This window comes from Artibeus jamaicensis, unplaced genomic scaffold, assembly GCF_021234435.1.
Source record: "Artibeus jamaicensis isolate MK-2021 breed Jamaican fruit bat unplaced genomic scaffold, CSHL_Jam_final contig_452, whole genome shotgun sequence".
NCBI classification, from domain to species: domain Eukaryota; kingdom Metazoa; phylum Chordata; class Mammalia; order Chiroptera; family Phyllostomidae; genus Artibeus; species Artibeus jamaicensis.
In genome coordinates this window covers 14,891,489-14,912,176 of record NW_026521837.1, presented here as the reverse complement: position 1 = coordinate 14,912,176, position 20,688 = coordinate 14,891,489, and the positions used below count along the sequence as shown (strand labels likewise).

Genomic DNA, 20,688 nt, shown 5'->3' with positions numbered 1-20,688 from the left:
CACCCTCCTCCTCCCTGCTGCTAACCCTCCACGTGATCTTCATTTCTGTGATTCTGTCCCTGTTCTAGTTGTTTAGTTTGTTTTTGTTTTTATTTTTAGGTTCAGTTGTTGACAGTTGTAAATTTGTTATCATTTTACTGTTCATAGTTTTGATTTATTTTTCTTAGATAAGTCCCTTCAACATTTCATATGACAAGGGCTTGATGATGATGAATTCCTTTAGCTTTACCTTGTCTGGGAAGCACTTTATCTGCCCTTCTATTCTAAATGATAGCTTTTTTGGATAGTAGTCTTGGATGTAGGTCCTTGCTTTTTATCTCTTTGAATATTTCTTGCCAGTCCCTTCTTATCTGCAAACTTTCTTTTAAGAAATCAGCTGATAGTCTTAGGGGAACTCCTTTGTAGGCAACTCTCCTTTTATCTTGCTGCTTTTATGATTCTATTTTTAACCTTTGGAATTTTAATTATGTTGTGTCTTGGTGTGGTCCTCTTTGAGTCTAGCTTGTTTGGGATTCTCTGAACTTCCTGGACTTGTATGTCTATTTCCCTCACCAAATTGGAGAAATTTTCTTTCTTTCAATTATTATTTTAAACAGGTTTTCAATTTCTTGCTCTTCCTTTCATCCTTCTGGCACCTCTATGATTTGGATGTTTGTAAGTTTAAAGTGTACCAAAGGTTCCTAAGTCTCTCTCTCTTTTTAAAAATTCTTGTTTCTTCTTTCTCTCTGGTTGACTGCTTATTTCTTCCTTTTGTTCCAAATCGTTTATTTGAATCCAGCTTCCTTCCTTTCACTGTTGGTTCCCTCTATATTTTTCTTTATTTCATTTTTGTTTCCTTCACTTCTTCCTTTATTTTGTGGCTGTGCTCAATCATTTCTCTGCGCATCCTGCATCCTGACCATCAGTGCCTTGAACTCTGCATCTGATACGTTGACTGTCTCTGTGCCACTTAGTTCTTTTTCTGGAGTTCTGATCTGGTCCTTCATTTGGACCTTATCTCCCTTTCTCTTCATTTTGGCAGCCTTCATGTGTTTCTGTGTATTAGGTTGAGCTGCTTTGATTCCCATGCTTGATGCATTTGTTATGTTGTAAGGGGTGGAGCCTTAGGTATCCCCCAGGGTGGGGCAGCGCACTTCACCGCTTTGTGATGCTGTATGGGGGAGGCATCAGAGAGAGAACACTGTCACTCGCTTGGCTCTGGGGTTCCCAGTCACTTGCCCCAGTTCCCATAAGCATCTGCTACCCTTCTAGTTGCTGCCCTGGTCCTGATTACTAGAGTGGGTGGGTTTGTAGATGTTTTAGGAAACTGTGGGCCCTTTACATGGACTGTCCTGAGAGACTGGCAGTTTCTTCCCCCACACCACCCTCCACTGGTTTACAGCCAGAGGTTATGAGACTTTATTCTCCCATTGATGAAACCCTGGGCTATGTGGTCAGGGGCTGAGATAGCTCACTCCTGGTTGTCCTTCCCAGTTTTTATCCCCCTCGTGTCAATGTGGGAGCACCCCTTCAATGGGCCACCATCGCAGCTGCCTCACCATACCACACTGTGTCCTCTCTGCCTCTCTTACTGGTCTGGATGGTTGTTTCTTCTTTAAATCCTTGGTTGTTGGACTTCCATACAGCTCAATTTTTCTGGAAGCTCTGGCTATTTTCTGGTTTTAGATTGGTTGTTACCCTTCTTATGGTTGTGTGAGGAGGTGAATCAAGTCTACTTATGCCTCTACCTTGGCCAGAAGTCATAATTAACATGACTTTTTAATGGTTTATATGTTGTGGTTAGGGACTTAGAATTGAGAATGAATATCATGTTTCATCTTGAGCAACTTGATGGTACAGTAACTTCACAAAATGAATGAGGAGGAGTAGGATGTTATGTATATGTGTACCCTTAATTTTTAAAAATATAATTTTATAGCTAAAACTCTCAGTTTTTATCCTATTTCTGTTCAACCAATATGTTTTTCTAATTTGACATCTCTTGGCACCAATTATGTTACATATATTTTCAGAAATGGAGTAGAATATGATATTGATTTTGTTTATAGGGGATAATGAAGAAAAGAATAATGGTCCTGGGGAGAAAGATGTGGAGGAGTTAAAATCAGCAGAGATGCCTGCTAGGGGTAGTGTCAGTGTTCAGTTGAATATGAACAGATATACTAGAAAAATGACATGATTAAGAAGGTGGACTTAAGACAATTTTTGGTTTATAGGTATAAGACAGATTATGTTTGAGAGATACTTATTTAGTTACTGATTTAAAGAGTTGTCTGGTATACTATCTAAATGTATTTCCTTGTATCTTCCACTATTAATCTTGAAAATAAGGTTTTCTTTATAACAATGCTCTTTGTCTTGCTGTGTATTAGAAATACCTGGGGAATTTTAATACCTTCTAATAGCTTGGTGCCATCTTCCCTCTCGCCTGAAGATTTATTCAGTTAGTGCAGAATAGGGCCCAGGCATCAGTAGTTTTTTTTTTAACTTCTCAGGTAATTCTATATGCAGGCAGGGTTGAGTACTATCATTTTTAGAAGATTATACTTGGCATCTAAATAATAGATAGTATTTGATTAGGAGAAAGGTTTGGAGAGTCATTTTTGTTATTTCCATTAAATATTTGTTTTTTTACTAGTGTTAAGATTTACTTACCGAATAAAATATAAAAGGGCATATAACTGAATATAATGTAAAAGGGCATATATATTACCTCTTGTGTTAAGAAGGAAGGAAAAATAAGAAACATACACATAATTGTTTATCTTTATATAAACACATTGAGGATAACTCAGAAAACAATGAAGCTGGTTACCTGCAAAGGATGGCGAGGACATGGATTGAAATCACTGGCATACTCCAGTCATTTCTACTTGCTTATAGGAACCAACTGTTAATTTTTTCAGTTTGCCTGTTGGTTGACATTATGTGGTAGAGTGAAATTAGCCACCATGTGTTGTCATTATACCATGGAAATTTGCAAACATTATAAATTTGGACATCTCCCCACCCCTCCTGCCCCAGGGGCACAACATCCACAGGGTAGAAGGGAAATAAGAGGGAGCACCACTTCTTTTACCATACTTTTTAAAATGTGTGTTTGTCTTTTGGAAGCATGTCCATGTTCCATATATTCAAAAATAAAAATAAATCAATAACTGGAAAAGTTAAAAACACCCTAAAACTGAAAGCAAATGGAAACAAAAGAGCCATTGTATTTCAAATGTATACCCTTACCCACATTGAAGGCGGGAAAAAGAATAATCCAGGTAACCACAGTATTTGATCCGTCTTGGCTAGGATGGAGTGGGGGGTGTAGTGAGTACAAGAATTGCAAACAAACTCTGAATTCTTTTTAGTAGGTTGGTTTATTGTAAGGGTACAGGTGAAGCAATCATGAAACTATTTTAGATGTATTGCAGGGTTGGGCTAAAATGTTGGTATTGGGAGCCAGGGTCTTCACTGTGGAAGAAGGTACATACAAATATGGATTGGGAGAGGTGAAAAAGAAACTTATGGGACAGATGCGCATTAAAGTTTTTATGTAAACTTATGATTTAAATGTATGTATATACATGTGTGTATATGATATATGCACATACATGCATACATATAATGTTTTCTCTATGTATATGTGTATATAGATATACCAATAGATATATAGGTGTGTATTCTAGCTATGTCTGCTAACTGATCCAAGAAGCATGGACTATGTAGAGTAGGTGGAAGATGAACCTATATCATCTTGATAAGTAAGTAAGAAATGTATCAAAAAAAGAGAGGTGAGCACATATCATAGGAACACATGAAACAACTTGAAGGACCCCCTACTGGTAAAAGTAATAGTAATTAATTATAAATAATTCAAACTGGTATTCATGAGTCCACATGAATAATAGAGAAATACATAGGTAGGCAGATAAATAAATAAACAGTTGGGAGAGAAGGGAGGACTCTTACTTTAAGTAGAATGCTGGGTGGTAATTAATACATGTAAGACAGAGTGTTGGATGTCAGAAAAATTAAAATCACCTGTGAGGTCCAGAGGACATAGTATACTTCCAGAGAAGATACTCTGAGAAAGGCACAACATCACACATTTAGTGTTCTGTCTGGAAATACATGACCTGAATATAATTTTGAGGGAGCACTAACCAAGGACGTCTCTGTTTTTACAAAAAGGAGATGCTATATTCTACAGAAGTCTCAATACACAAGAGAGAGTTTTAGAAATGTTCCTACATTAAAAGAAAATAAAAGCAATATCTAACCTGAGACTAAATTATGTACTGAAGGGGAAAAATGCTGTAGAAGCATTATTAGATCAACTGATGTATTTGGAATATGAATGGTAGATTAGATAACATTATTATATCATTGATAAATTTACCAAAGTGGATACCTATATTTCAGATATGTAGAAAATATCCCCACTTTTACTAAACACATACCAAACTATTTAGGGGTTAAAGGACCATGACATATATAACTTTTCATTTAATGGTTCCATAGATGTGTGTGTGTGTGTGTGTGTGTGTGTGTGCATGTATAGAGAGAGATAGAAAGGGAAGAATGGACAGAGAGAAAGAGATAGAAACAGAAGAGGGGTCAACCCCCCCCAAAAAAAGCATATGGCAATGTATATTAATAGATGAGTCTGGGCCACACCCTATCATTTAGAATCTCATATAGAGATGATTTCCTTCAAGAAGTCTATCTGGCATAGTAGGGTACACAATGCATTGCTGTATTAATATATAGATGATTTTGCTAAAAGCTATATATTTTATGTTTTGATAGGTACCATATCTTAATTCATCTACATTTTCTTCACTCCATTAAGAAATAAATGAAGCTCTAGATATTATATTACCGAGAAGGCAGCTTTTAACTCATGAAGTACCAATGTGCACAATAGTTCCTCACTGACTTATTTTCCCATTCTTTGATAGAGATTTGCACCTGTGAAATCAACCACCCCAGGTCCCGGCACATATAATGAACCTCGAACTGCTTTCAAACCCTTCAAGAAAACATCAATATTTAAAAATACCCCATTTGGTCAGAGTGCTGCTCGATTCACACAAGGCTCCAAGACAGAGAAAATACCAGGTTATCAATGAATCCATGCATTACTACCATTTAGTTTTATGTAACTTAATATTCTTAACAAGATGGATGCATCAGAGAGTAGAGCCTTTTTTGTTGTTCTATAGTTGGTGCTGTCATTTTAAATTTACAATGCTTTTTTAAGAACATTAACTATAACTAACCACAGATAGATAAAAATACCATGATGTTGGTAATATTTTTACTTGAAATGTCACGTATCTTAATTTATAATTTTCTATTATTTCTATGATTTCCTTTTATTCAGTGAATTTCCTAGTTTCCTCTTGGTAGATGAATATACTTTCTAGATGAATATATATATATATATATATTCATCATTTTGGTATCTATGTCTATCTATCTATCTATCTATCTATCTATCTATCTATCTATCTATCTCCAGAAAGTATTCAGCCATATAACATAAAAAATAGAGACATTTGTTGAACATGATACAAGATACAAGAAACATTGTACATAGGACAATGATGCCTCAGTCCCCTTCAAAGTAGACACTTTGGGACCTCACACAGTTCTAATTGCCATTAGCTGCTCAGTTATATATTTCCTGAATCTCATTGATGATTTGAAGTCTCTTCCCTTTTAAGATGATTTTAGTTTTGGGAAAAGCCCAAAGTCTCAGGGTCACAAATGTTGGCTGTAATGAGGCTGAGTTACCTGGATGATTTGATGTTTTACCAAAATACTTTGTACCAGCTGTGATGCATGGAGCTTCCAATCACTAGTTGCCCATAGCTATGGCCTTCTGAAGCATCTGAATAGTTCCCACAGAGGAATGTTCAAGCTTAATGCAAAGTCTGATGCAGATTTGTTGCTCTACCTGCTCAGTCATTTTTAATGTGATGGCCTCACATGCTCGCTCAACAGCATCTAACTGCCCCCACGGACTAGTACAGTGAAGTCATCATTATTCACATTGTGCATTCCAGGCCATTATCTTTGACTGTCAGGTTACATTGATTGGTTGGCCTTTTTCCAGAGAGACTATATATATCAGTTATGCAGTCACTGCTAGTAGTATAACTTCTGATGCTCAGTTTTGTTAAAATTCTATTTTGGTGATGTCTACTCATGTATTTTGATATTCTTAGTGGTTATTCTAGTATACAGAGTTAAGAATATAGCACCAAAATAACATATAATTGTGGAAATATAGTTAGCCATTGCTGTGTAAGAATCTTAGTGGCTTAAAATAAAAAGACCCCAGATTCAAGATGGCATCTATCAGGGGGCTGATGAAGGACAACCTTCCATATAACAAGGGGGCCTTCAGAATAGAAGTCAACTTTCCAGCAGAGCACCCATTCAAACCACCAACAATCACATTTAAAACAAAGGTCTATCACCCCAACATAGATGAAAAGGGCCGGTCAGCCTGCCAGTAAAATGTTAAAAACTGGAAGCCAAAAACCAAAACCAACCAAGTCATCTAGGCCCTCATAACACTGGTGAGTAAACCTCAGCCTGAGTACCTACTTTGGGCTGACCTAGTCTTTGAGCATGCTGGTGCCCTGGCAGCTCCCAACCAAAGTGCTGGGTCCTCTGGGGACAAGGGAGAGCTGTCACCACTGACCCGAGTCCACTCAGGAATTTATACCTGCCTGAACCAAACCAAAAGTGGGCTGCATCCTTCCCACTCCTCCCTATCCCTGTTTCCATGGAAGACAATAGGTTTTCTAAGATGCTGCGATCCTGTTTTGCTGCCCTTAATAAAAATGGTGTCCAACAAAAATAAATAAAATAGAATAAAAGAGACAAACTTTTCCATTAGATCTCATTATTTTGTGGGACAGCTGGAAGACAGAGCTCTGATGGTACTGTCATTCAGAGTGGATGCATAGCTCCAGCCTGGCTGTCCCAGGGTAGTTGGTTTTTTAACATGGTAGCTTTGAGTGCCACAAGACCTGTCAGGATTCTGCAAGGCCTGTTATGCCCTACCCTCAGAAATCCCAGGGCATCACTTCCATCACAGTCTGTTAGTCAACCAAGTCACTCAGGGCAGCATATATTGAACAGAAGGATATGCTACTTCTTCTCTCAATGACAGAATTAGCAAAGAATTTGTGGCCATCTTTGTTCTACTATAGACTACCCTCTAGTCACAAAAGACTTACATTTTTCCTACATGCCTTCTCAAGGCTTCCAGAGTTTCATGGAATTATGGTATAACCTTAAAATCCAAGATCTTGTTATCTGAGTCAGGTATAGGTGCAAGTGAGGATTTTGAGTATGGTATTTCAGATAAGCTTCTTGAGTTAGACCCCTCTCTATCGGGAGAGTTGTGAACTAAAGGTACAAATTATGATCCCCACAAATTCAACACACAATGGTGGGAGAAAGTTAGAATAATCATAGTAGACACTCATGTTAAAAAAAGAGAGGGGACATGGAGGCCTAGAGAAGTCACAGGGATATAGCAATTCTGAAATCCAGTCAGGGGTACGTTGCCCTTTCCTTGATTAGGTCCTACTTGGACTCTCTGGGAATGATTTTCCGTGGTACTTTGTTCTACCTTCTGGGCTGTTGGTCTCGTTCTTTTTATCATCATTCCTTTCTAGAAGAAAGATGCTGTGTTTGCAGCTGGAGTTTTTCAGCATGCTTCCTGCACATAGGAGGTTGGGAGTCTATAAGCTACTTTTCACTCTGCACTGTTGTTTCTTATTCCTTTCATTCCGAGTTGGTACAATTTCTTACAAAAAGTTTGTGCATTTCTTACTGTATGAGTTTATTACCAAGTATATGGGACAAGACCATACTCACATGTACTTCTTAGAAAAACTTTTGTCTAGTTTGGGTCACCTTTGGTGATGTCGTGTCTCAATTTTCAGGAGCACCCTTGTCTTAGCCAAGAGTGTCTATGACATGTGGACTCAAAATTCTTAGTGGCCTGCTTTCTCTCTCTCCCTTCCTTCTTTCCTTCCTTCCTTCCTTCCTTCCTTCCTTCCTTCCTTCCTTCCTTCCTTCCTTCCTTCCTTCCTTCCTTCCCTCCTTCCCTCCCCCTCCCTCCTTCCCTCCTTCCCTCCTTCCCTCCCTCCTTCCTTCCTTCCTTCCTTCCTTCCTTCCTTCCTTCCTTCCTTCCTTCCTTCCTTCCTTCCTTCCTTTCTTCTTTTTTCCTTCCTTCCATTTTTTTGTTTAAGAAAACAAGTTTATTAGAAAAATTAACAAAAAATCTAGAAAACATATAAAAGGTACTTGGCTTCCTCACCATAAGAGATATGATGTTGTTTACTAGTATTTCTAGTTTTCCCTCCTTTTTGATACATATACCTTTGAGGTCACATGACTAGCTTTGGCCAATGAAATGAATTGGGAGTGAAACATGTCACTTGTAGCCGGAAGCATTTAAATGCCTGTACAAAAAGCTCCAGTTTTCTCTCCCCCTGAGAAAATAGTCACAGTATCACATTCAGATAGATGTGCCAAAATGTACCAGTACATGGAGGGCAGCTGCTGGACAGTCATGTGACTTCTTTGTTACAGCAGCAAAATCTAGCCTATCCTTGGGCATGCATGTGGAGGGGTGACAAATCTCAGTGTACTCATTGACTGTCATGGTCTGGAAGAGGGAGAAAAGTGCTGCTGTTCCACATAGTAAGTGGAAAGGCTGCTTAATGCTGCTGATAAGATGAAAAAAATGACAATCATTTGTAGCAGAGCTGAATGTCTTTATCTTTTAAAAGGCTATACCACAGACAATACGTTTTGATGACCACACAATTTCCTTTATTTCATGATATCAACACGTGCATTTTTTCTTATGAATAAGCCAGCACTTTTTAAAATTTTACTTACTTATTTAACAAATATTAATTGTGTGCCTTCTCTGAATCTGGCAATTTCTGGGTAATATACCAGGCAGTAAAAGAAGTAAAAAAAAATCTGGTGGAGGCCCTTTTCTTTAAATGAGAGGTTCTGTGAAATTTCATCTTTCTCTGAGAGTTTAGGGTCATCCAGCCAAACCCTGATTTTGAACTTTGCCTTCCAGCCATTTTTTTTTTTTGCCTTGAGAGCTTTTTGCTGTATGGAGAGACTGAGAATGAAAACCAATTTTACTTTCAAAGCCAGAAACTCCTGATTCCTTTTAATTTCCTATAAATTCTGCTTAAAAACTGAAATGTTTTAGCTCATGTCTTTCCATCTATACCTTTACATACACAGCTGAAAGCAGCTAGTTGGCACTTTTGATATTCATTCTTAAAATTTCCTTAACTAGAACCTACTAATTTGTTAGGCATTTTCTTCATTACCTCAAGCGTTAGTTTTGTTACAATTTCTGCCATTGTATGATACAAATTATTTTTCCTCCAACCTCCAGTAACATGTCATTGCTGTCTTTTAATGCATCGCCAACTCTCCTAAGTCTTGAAGTTATTTCAGCTTCTGACCCCATTGCCCGATCTCAAACCATTGCAACGAGTTTTGCTATGGTGATTTGTGATAGTCATACTGTACTTGTACACAAGTGCTTACTGCTCAGGCTGTAGAGAGGTTGAGTCTTATTCTTCTCCTCACCAATCTTGGCTAGTGTGGTGGCTTTCTGCAATGAAAGTGATAGTCTAGCACTTCTTAGGTGAAATTACATGCAGCATAAACCTGGGTCTGTTGAAATAGTTGGTATTAGAGACCTGAGTCTCTATGTATAAGTCTAACAGTGTCATTCAGAAGAGGACATACATAAGTGCTTGGCTTTATCATGAATCTGAAATCCAAATTTTTTCTAAATATAAATTTATTGAGTGACCCAACTACCTTCAGATTGGGTCTTGTTTTCAGCTTGATAGTTCAGTGCATGATGAATAAAATATTATAAATTCCCCAAGGGTTAGTTTATTTGTAAAGGATAAACTTGAATTATGATTACCTCTAAAGTTTCCTTCTGCATCTTATTTTAAGAATCAGTGAGAATGGCCTTCATGGAATTTTGTGCTCCTTTTTTCTTTATGTAGATATTAGAACTCAGTAATGAATTGCAATCAAAGCAAGTTAGAAGGCACCTCTAAAGAGTCTAGCTCTGGGATTTCTGGGTATTTCTATACTTAATGACTAGGAAATTAATATGAAAAACCTCTACTATGAGCAAAATATATGATCAAGATGGATTTTCAAATCAGAAGCTTAATAAAGTAGTACCTGAGATGTAAATACCTTGAGGTTTCCTGTATTTAAGCAGTTAAGCTCACTTACAATGTGTTATGTTATCCTCTTATGCCAGGAGAGAGAGAGAGATCTGAAGTATTTGTCTTTTCAATACCTTAAATGATGGCCCATAGAGTTTTCATTGTTTTTTCCTAAACATTACTAGTGGAGGAATTTTGGAAAATGGTAGGAATAAACATGTTAGCATTAGATTTTCTGAGAGTTGGCACAACAGAAATTTGGGTAGAGACTTTTGGAGAATAAACTTTAGAACTGGAATATTTGAAAAACAGAAGAATTTATGGGTAACTTCCTTGAAAAAAAACCTTATACATATTGGGAGTATAGAGGATTTGATTGTAATAATGATTTGATCACATTTAACCACAAAGGAAACTAAAGTATCCCAGAGTATCCATTTGTCCACTGTTTCCCTCCCACAGGGAGGAAGGAGATGTACCAGAATATACACGAGCAACCTCCATGAAAAAAAGACTGGTTACAAAATGCTTAGTAAAATATTCAGTTTAACATTTAGTTGTAAGCTCCTTTTTATTTTCTTTGTTTTAGATTGTTGGGCAGGCAGAAGTCCACCAACCACATTTTGAATAGCACTGATCTAGTCAGTCCCTATTATCTTCAGACAAGAACTTGAAGCCCAGAAAAATAAGACATTAAGTGATGTTTCATAATCCATTCAGTTGCAGACCTCATTTTGCAGAATCCAGATAACATGAGTATGAGCAAGTCAAATGTTCTTTCAAGTACATCATACTGTATATATATAATGCTGCTCACTGGAGCTGATTTTTTAAAAATACTGAATTATAAAGCATACACAAATAAGCATTTTTAATCTGTGGTTGAAAATCCATGTATGTGAAAGGCTGGCTTAAGTTATACACACATACAGATTTTTGATTCTATGGGGGTCAGTGCTTTTAACGTGGCATTGGGTAAACTGTATTTATTTCAAATTAAATTTTTTCAGTAGCATAAAAAGATGCTTGTATTATTTGAATTAAAAAAAGAAATGTTATTCTCTCAGATTGCCAGTGTAGAATAAATTCCTGGTAATAAAAAATGCACTAAAAGCTAAAAGGCAAAAAATTAAAATGCTGTGATAGGAAGATTAGATGATAGATATTTTTTTCAAATTGATTGTTGATGCTCCTTCATCAACTTTTCAATACTTTTTGGCATCAGGAATTTCCTTCATTCTTTCTTTGACTGAGGTATAATTTACCCAATAAAAATAATTCATTTTAAGTACAGTTTAATGCATTTTGGTAAATGTATATAGTCAGGTAACTGGTATAGTTTTGAAATATTGCCATCATTTTTAAAAAGTTCTCTCATGGCCCTTTGCAGTTAAATCTCTGTTCCCACTCCTGGCCCCAGGCAACTGTCTTTGTATTATGATTTTGCATTTTTTAATTGTTGTTCTGTTACAGTTGCCCCAAAATCCCCTGTTGTTCTCTACTGCCCCACTGGTCCCCTAACCCCCACTCCCACAGTCAATTCCCACCCTGTTGTCCACGTCATTGGGTCATTTATAACTGTTCCTGGATTAGGCCCTTTCTCTTCTTTCTTCCTTTATCCCTGTTTCATCTCCCATCAGGGTCCTGTCAGACTGTTCCTTGTTTCCTTCCTTGCCTCTGGTTCTATTTTGCTCAATTGTTTGTTTTGTTCATTAGTTCCCTGTTATAGGTGAGATCATATAGTATTTGTCTTTCACCACCTGGCTTATTTCACTCAGCATAATGCTCTCCTGGTCCACACATGCTGTTGTGAAGGGTAGGAGCTCCGTCTTTCTTTCTGCTGCATAGTATTCCACCATGTACATGTACCATAGTTTTTTGATCCACTCATTTACTGATGGTCACTTAGGCTGTTTCTAGCATTTGGCTATTGTAAATTGTGCTGCTATGAACATTGGGGTGCATAGGTTCTTTTGACTGGGTGATTCAAGATTCTTGGGGTAGAATACCAGCAGTGGAATTGCCAGGTGAAAAGGCAGTTCTAGTTTTAGTTTTTTTGAGGAATTTTCATACTGTTTTCCAAAGTGGCTGCACTAGTCTGATAATTTCATATAAGTGAAATCATCTATTATTCAGGGTTATACATCTGTCTTCTTTTACTTAGCACAATGTTTTTGAGCTTCATTTATGTTGATGTAGTTATTTTTCCTTTTTATCACTGAGTAGTTTTCCATTGTTTGGGTAGAGCACATTTTGTTTATCTATTCACCAGATGGTGGACGTTTGGGTAGTTTTTATTTCTCTTGGGAAAGTACCCAGGAGTAAAATTTCTGGGTCATATGGTAAGCATATATTTAACTTCATAAAAAGCTGACAACATGTTTTTCAAAGTGGTATATCATTTTGCATTCTGCTAGCAATATATGGAAGTTCTTTCTAAAAAATAATGTAAAGTTACCCCTTTTAAAAATGTAAAAGCATATTTATTCTTATATATTATATTCTTCATAATTTTAGGCCCTGGGTCTTATAATATCCTCAACAACACTATCACTGACAACGTTAGCAATAAGCGCTCAAAGAGACAGAGGAAAAGTGCATTTGGGTCTTCTGTTTCTCGGACTTTCTCCTTGGATCGGAAAGAAATTGTTACTCCTGCTCGTTGTCAGGTAACGTGTGGATAGCAAAATTGTATTCCCTATATCTAATACCAATAATTTAGGATTAAAAATTTTTGCATGTGATATAAATGTATCATTATTATAAGCATATGATTATTATTAAAGTTATTTATATGATAAATTATGGTATAAGAATTAGAATTTGATTCACAGCTGTATTTGCAATTAAAAAAACCAAATCTTATTTTTTATGTCTTTGAGTGTCTGATCTGTACTTCTCTGAATGTTCATCTTCATCTTAAGGTTGCTCCACTCTTCTCTGTGTATATTTAGGTCTCTTTAAATGCTTTGCAGCTCTATAATTTTTGTGTAGAAACCTCACATCTTATTAGATTTATTCCTAGGTATATGATGTTTTTACTTCTGTTGTAAATGTTTGAAATATTTGTGGTGTTTAGCTCTCTGTTTTTGGTATAAATAACTATAAGAGTCTTTATTAAACGTTTGCTTTACCAAACTTTTATTAAAGATTTGCTTTATCCATACTACTGCTATATTAAATGATTGATTTTACTAATGTATTATTAGTTTTTTAAAAATTTGCCATATTTAATCTGTGACTGGCAGTATTTTTATTCAATCATTGTATCTTTTATATTTAGAGTTTGCCTTACTGAACATTTGCATCTCAGAACAAAGCTTAAGAATATTCATAGGAATTAAAAAATACCAGTACTCAACAAGGTAAAATTCACAGGATGTCATACCCAATTTTTAAAAAAATTAATAGCCATGCAAAGAAGAAGGACAATAAATCAAGAATGAGGGGAAAAGAAACCAGCAGAAAGAGACACAGGTTGCAGTTTGCTGCAGCCACTGGGGAAAACAGTATGGAGGTTCGTCAAAAAATCAAAAATAGAACTACCGTATAATCCAGCAATCCCACTTCTGGGTATTTATCTGAAGGAATCAAAAACACTAATTTGAAAAAAGATATATGCCTTCCTATGTTCATGGCAGCATTATTTACAATAGTCAAAATAAGGAAGCAATAGACAAGTAGATAAAGAAGATGTGGTACATGTATAAAATGGAATGTCACTCAGCCATAAAAAGGTATGAAATACTGCCATTTGCAACAACATGGATGGACCCAGAGGATATTATGTGAAATGAAATAAGTCAGACAGAGAAAGACAAATGCCATGTGATATCACTGATATGTAGAATCTAAAAACTGAAACAAACAAACAAACAAACAAACAAAGCAGAACCAAACTCATAGATATAGAGAAAAAAACTGATGGTTGCCAGCTGGGAGGGGTTTGGGTGGTTGAGTGTAAAAGGTGGAGGGATTAAGAAGTACAAATTGGCAGTTACAAAATGGCCATTGGTATGTAAAGTACAGCATAAAGGTCAATTGTATTTTAATAACTTTGTATGTTGTCTGGTGGGTACTGGAGTTATTGTGGGGATTATTTCATAAGTTACATAAATATCTAACAACCACGCCATATGTCTGAAACTAATATAATAATAAATGTTCATTTTAAATGAAAAATTAAAAAAGAGACAAAAATCACATGAATGATAAAGTTAGTGAACAAAGGCATTAAACAGTTATTATAACTAAATTCCATATGTTCAAGAACGTAAGGGAAAAATTAAGCATGCTAAGTAGAGAAATAGCACAAATAAAAAGGCATGAAGTTCTAGAGGTGGAAATTATAACATTTGAAAAAAAGTACACTGTTTGTGATTAAAAAAAACATTAGAGAATTCAGTAGAAAAGATTAGTGAACCTGAAGATAGTAATAGAAACTACCTAACATGAAATACAGTTAGAAAGAAAACAAAAAGAAATGAATAAAGTATCATTTCTGGGACAATTTGAATTGGCCTAATAAATGATAATTGAAGTCCTTGAAGGAAAATAAAGAGCGTGGGGCATGCAAAATATATTTTTAAAAATTGCTGAAAAATTTGAAACTTGATGAGTACTAAAACCTCACATATCTATGAAACTAAACAAACACACAGCACAAAAGACATCAAGGAAATTATTACAAGGCACATTACAATCAAATTGACTAAAAAGGTAGAAACAAATCTTAAAAGCAGGCATAGAAAAAGGATCTATAACATTACAAGAGGGACATACAAGTTAATAATGACAATATGTTTCTTGTTGGAAACCAGGCAAGTCAGAAGACAGCAGTGCAGCATCTTTAAAGAACTGAAAGAAAACCTTGTCAACCCATCATTACACAGCAGGCTAAAGTATCTTTCAAAAATGAAAGCAAAATGAAAACCTTTAAAACATACAAAAGCTGAAATAATTCACCCTCCAAAGACTTGCAATATAACAAATGTTTAAGGAAAACCTCCAGCAGAGGAAAATGTTACCAGATAGAACCTGGATCTATATAAAATAATTCAGAGTATCAAAGCTGATAGTTATGTGTATAAATATAAAAAGCCTTTTGTTGGGTTTCTCATTTCCTTGAAAACAAAGCATCTTACATGTTTTTGATTTGCCTATAATTTACCTTCACAAAAGTTAGAAGAAGGTATGAGAGGACCTCCTATTCTCAACTTCATTTTAACAAGGCAGAGAACTTATTTATGAAACAGAAAGGAATAATCATTTTACCAATAGTGATCATGTTATACAGTTTAGAATTGTCAGAGAAAGGTTTTGGGCTCTGTTAGACATATACAAGGAATTTAGACAATTTCCGTTTCAAAATGGTCAGCAGAAAACAAGAAATGTTTCTAAGATCTGAAAGTCTAAGAATAAAACTAGCTTGAAGAATTGATAGGAAGACACTCATGAATAAAATTTCTGACTATGCCATCTTGCTGCATATTAAACTTTTTAGAGCTCAGATTTTAAAAGGACATTTTAATGCACATTTATCTATTTAAAATTTATTCTTTTTTATTCTTAAAGAATTTGAGAAAACTTAAAAGAAGGCACATATGGTAAATTAAAAGTAGCCAGAAAATTAGGGTAGAAAATAGAGATAGAAGAGATATTATATAGATAGTATATAAATAGGAATCAAACACTGGGGAAGATTGAACGTAGTTGTCAGATAATAAAAAGACATGTACAGAACTTGGAAATATGGTGTATATCCTGCAGCTGGCATTAAGGAAATAATAATATAATACATGAATACAATAGAGAGACATAGAACCATTATCCATTAGGCTTAAAGAGAAGAACAGTTTATTGTAAAAAATACTGAGGAATATTAAAATGACTTTGGTTTGACAAAAAAGTTGCTTAGGAGATCTGAGAATGTCACAGGGGTGGGGAGGTGACATAGGGGCAGTAGAGCCACTGAACTGCTGAACAGGATTTGTTCTTCCTAGCAGTGAAAACGACTTTCAACCCAGAAAGGATGGAACATGCATAGTTCATAGGACATCGAATCAAAGAATACTTATTGTGGTAATGTAAAAATACCCTAGTGTTTTTAAAGAAACTTTTGAAGAAAGTGAAATGCTTTACAAATTTACATGTTATCCTTTGGCAGGATCCTAATGTTAGGGTTGGTCCAGTTTTAGTATATATGATACTGAAGTGAGCAACCTAGTGCTTTATGTTAGTTAAAAACTCATGATATAGCTAAAGAACACCTCATTGTAATGAAAAAGCAGCTGTAAAATCATTACTGCTAATCTTTGAGACATGCTTAAGGTTCATAGACCTAGAAGGAAAATAAAAATGATAAAAGTTTATTTTATTTTAAAAAATTTATTAAAATTTTGCAAAATGATATTTTCATGAATTCTTGCAAATTTTTGAATTGCTGCTGGTCAGTAAAGTTTCAGAATACAAAATCAACATTCAAAAATCAGTACTGTTTTTTATACACTAACAACAAACTATCTAAGAGAAATTTTGAGGTCCAAGACAGTGCAGAATATGTGGAAGCAACACCCATCTCCTCCCAGGAGCAAACTGGAATTACAAGGAAAATATAGAAAAATCAACATGGATAACTAACTGAAGACTAGCTGAAACAAGAAGTCTTATAGCCAAGGATTTACACAAGAAGCCAAATTGCGACAGGTAGGAAAGACAAAGACACAAAAAGGACTGCCCCCATTCCCAGTGGGATATCTCAGCTGCAAAGTTTCCCCCAGAGAAACTAGGGGTTTCAACTCAAGCTGGGCTCCCCAGTACAGAGCATCAAAACTTGGAAGAGATACCCACCTAACATCTGGCTGTGAAAATCAGCTGGGATTCTGTCTGCTAGGGAGAAACACTGGTCTGTTAGAGACACAGGTGCACTCTTAAAGGGGCAATGCACAAAGGTCTTACAGCCACTTACCCTGGCCTCTGCACAAGGAGGGCAGAGTGGACTAGATTTTTCTGAGGAGAAACTGGGGCTTGTGGCTCTGCCGAGATTGCTGAGGGAACAGCTGCTGGGAACCCTGTGCTGAGTCACTCTCCTGCACTACAGGCACAATTTTTCTTGGGTGAAAAGCACTCCCCTCCTTAAGGTGTCAGCCTGGGGGAAAGCAATAGCCCCACCCCCTGGACTTCCTATCACCCCACCTGGTGGTGTTCGGATCCTGCTGAGGAGTCAGATGCCTGGACAGGGGAGCAGGGGTCCGGGCATCAATGAATGAGTTGTGTGGCTTTGAGGTGGGGGCCACTCTCCCCACCTTCCCCTAAAACTGACCAATACTCCCCCTCATGGGAGAGCCTTGCCTTCCTGAATCCCAGCAGCCCTGTCCTGCTGAGCTGGGGCTCCTGGCAGAAACTTGGACAGACTTGTGTGGCTCTAAGACATGGGCAATTTTTCCCTCAATTGACTGACTGTGAAGAGCCCTCCCCTAACCTGGCTAAAACTTGCTATGTTAGGGCCTGGTGAACTCTGCTGGCCTGGCCATGATGACTGTTGGAGACCCCACCCTACCACAAAGGTCTGTGGGTATCCTGCTCATGGCAGCTAGACTTGGTGCACCCTGGAACATTTGCTGAGTGGCCCCAGACCCGGGACTGGCACCGAGGTTGAACCTGTATCAATCTGATGAACACTACTTGCTTCTACCTGGTGATTCTCTGGGTACCTACCTCATGCAACTCACATACAAAAACATAAAATAAACAAATTAGATAACATTACACCAAAATATTTTTGCACAACAAAGGACACTATGAGCAAATTGAAAAGAACACCTACTGAATGGGTGAACATATTCACCAATAGTACATCTGATAAGGGGTAAATATCCAAAATTTATAAAGAAGATTTATAACTCAACACCAAAACCAACAAACTAACCAACAAACAGTCCAATTAAAAAATGGGCAAAGGATCTGAATAGACACTTCCCCAGAGAGGACATACAGATGGCCAATAGATAAATAAAAAAGTGTTCAACATCACCAAATATCAGAGAAATGCAAATTAAAACCACAATGAGATATCACCTCATACCTGTCAGAATGGTTGTCGTCAATAAATCAACAAACAGCAGGTGTTGGTGAGGGTGTGGAGAAAGAGGAACACTAGTGCCCTGCTGGTGGAAATGCAGACTGGTGCAGCCACTGTGGAAAACAGTACTGACTTTTCTCAAAAAATCAAAAGTGAAACTGCCTTATGACTCAGTGATTCCACTACTGGGAATATATTTGAAGAAACCCAAAACACTAATTTGAGGGAATATATGCATCTCTATGTTCATTGCAGCATTAATTACCATAGCCAAGATTTTGAAGGAAACCAAGTGCCCATCAGTAGATGAGTGGATAAAAAAATCTGTGATACATTTGCACAGTGCAATACTACTCAGCCATAAAAAAAGAAAATTTTACCATTTGTGGCAGCATGGATGGACTTGGAGATTATTAAGGAAAGTGAAATAAGACAGTCAGAGAAAGACAAGTACCATATCATTTGACTCGTATGTGGCATTTAATGAACAAATTAAACTAACAAAATAGAATCAGACTCATAGATACAGAGAACAGACTGAAAGCTCTTGGGTAAGAGGGTTGAGAAGCTGGGTGAAAAAGGTGGATGGATTTAGTTAAAAAAAACCCACCCAATTCTTAGACAGAGAACAGTATGGTGATTACCAAAGGGAAAGGTGGGGTAGGAGGAGTCAGAAGAGCACAAAAGGGAAATAACAGTGATGGAAGGAAACAATATACAGATGATGTATTATTTTAAAATTGAACATCTGAAACATATGTATTTATATTAACCAATGTCACCCTGATAAATTCAATAAAAAATAGAAAATAAGACAAGAAAAAAAGACTTAGCTTCTTAGGAGGAATTCTTCGTGTTTCTAATTGTTTTTCCTCATTGTTTTCTTGAACACATTAGTCACATTATTTTAGAGTCCTGTCTGCTAACTCCAATATCTGGATTACCTATCAGTCTGTTGTTATTTTCTGTTATTTTTTCTCCTGACTTTTGATCACACACATCTATCTTTTGGCATGCCCCATAATTATTTAGTGGAATGCCAAATATTATTTATAAAATAGAGACTCTAATTGGTGTTAGGGTATTCTTCAAAAAGATTTCATACTTTTCTCTGCAGTGCAGATAGGAGTCCCATAAGATCATCTTAATTCAGTTATGATGGACTGTGGTGATTATAATTTTACTAGGGTTTAGTTTACCTTCAGTTTGTTCATTTTCTTAAGTGTGGTAATCTGGGGATTTCAAAGGATGTGTTCAAGATTCCTCTCTCTGTCAGGTTCCAAACTCTAATACCAATATGTTTTAGAGTTTTGGCTTAGGTTTTTGGCATCATCTTGCCCCTCATCCCTTTGAAAACATCTTAATAGAGAAACAGATTGGTGTTCTGTTTCTGGCTTCTCATACCTGCAGTTTTGTCATTCTGGTGCACAAAACCACACTAAGTTTGTTTCCCAGTTCCTGAACAGCAGCCCTCTGCCAGTTCTAAACCCAAACGCTTTCCCTGTTGTCTATTATCAACAAATGCCCCCAGGGACAAAGCACCTTCAGACTGATAGCCATCCTAGTCAGAACTGTCCTCCTTTTTGCCTATGGTGACCACTCATGGGGTTGGTAGCATACACAACTCCATGAGGCCTTTTATTTCAGTATTTTTTATTGTTGTTCATTTACAGTTTTCCCCATTTTTACCCCATTCTGTAAAGCCCTTTAAAATAGGATTTTGTTAAATTTTATCTGGGTTTTATTAATTTTAATTATTTTGGTAAAAATCTTTTTTTCTCAGTATCCATTTTTAGATACTGTATCTGTGTCCTCTAAGTCATCCAATGAGTAATTCATTTCCTGCAGTTGTTATTTTCTATTCCTAAAAAGTAAAAATTACAAAATACTTTGGAACTTCTTTATGTCATAATTTCTAGTGCCACATACGTGATAATAATAACAAAATCATTATAAAACTAAATTGTTTCAGCTTCAATGATATAAAACCATGCACAATAATAATGCTGGCTTATGTTCCATATTTGAAGGTTTTCACATTTCTAAGATGTGACTATTATTTTGCTTGTTTTGAAAGTGATAGGGTATATTTATTTTCTTTTGAATGATGAGGTGGCAATAATAATATAATATTATAAGGGGAAAAGTGGCAAAGCTCTGATTTGAGCATTTGGGAATAGAGGCACACAGTTTCAAAGATATAGTATGTGAAGGAAGGAATTTTTTGGTAGATTAATACTAATAAAAAATGAACAAAGGAAAGATGTCTATTCTACTAGGTTTCAATTCTGAAGTATTAATTATGAATATCAAATTCTGAAAAAAAGCAGTGATGTGTGTAAAAAAGGGAAAATAAAT

General features: G+C 36.3%; 1 protein-coding gene across 1 annotated transcript in view; it reads left to right on the top strand.

Moving 5' to 3' along the window:
* The window catches only part of STPG2 (sperm tail PG-rich repeat containing 2), a 134,306-nt gene that overhangs the window by 106,990 nt on the left and 6,628 nt on the right, over positions 1–20,688 (top strand). The window contains exons 6-7 of the mRNA XM_053666434.1: positions 4,953–5,112; positions 12,768–12,919. Of these exons, the coding sequence (XP_053522409.1) occupies positions 4,953–5,112; positions 12,768–12,919 (312 nt within the window). The remainder of the gene's footprint in view (positions 1–4,952; positions 5,113–12,767; positions 12,920–20,688) is intronic.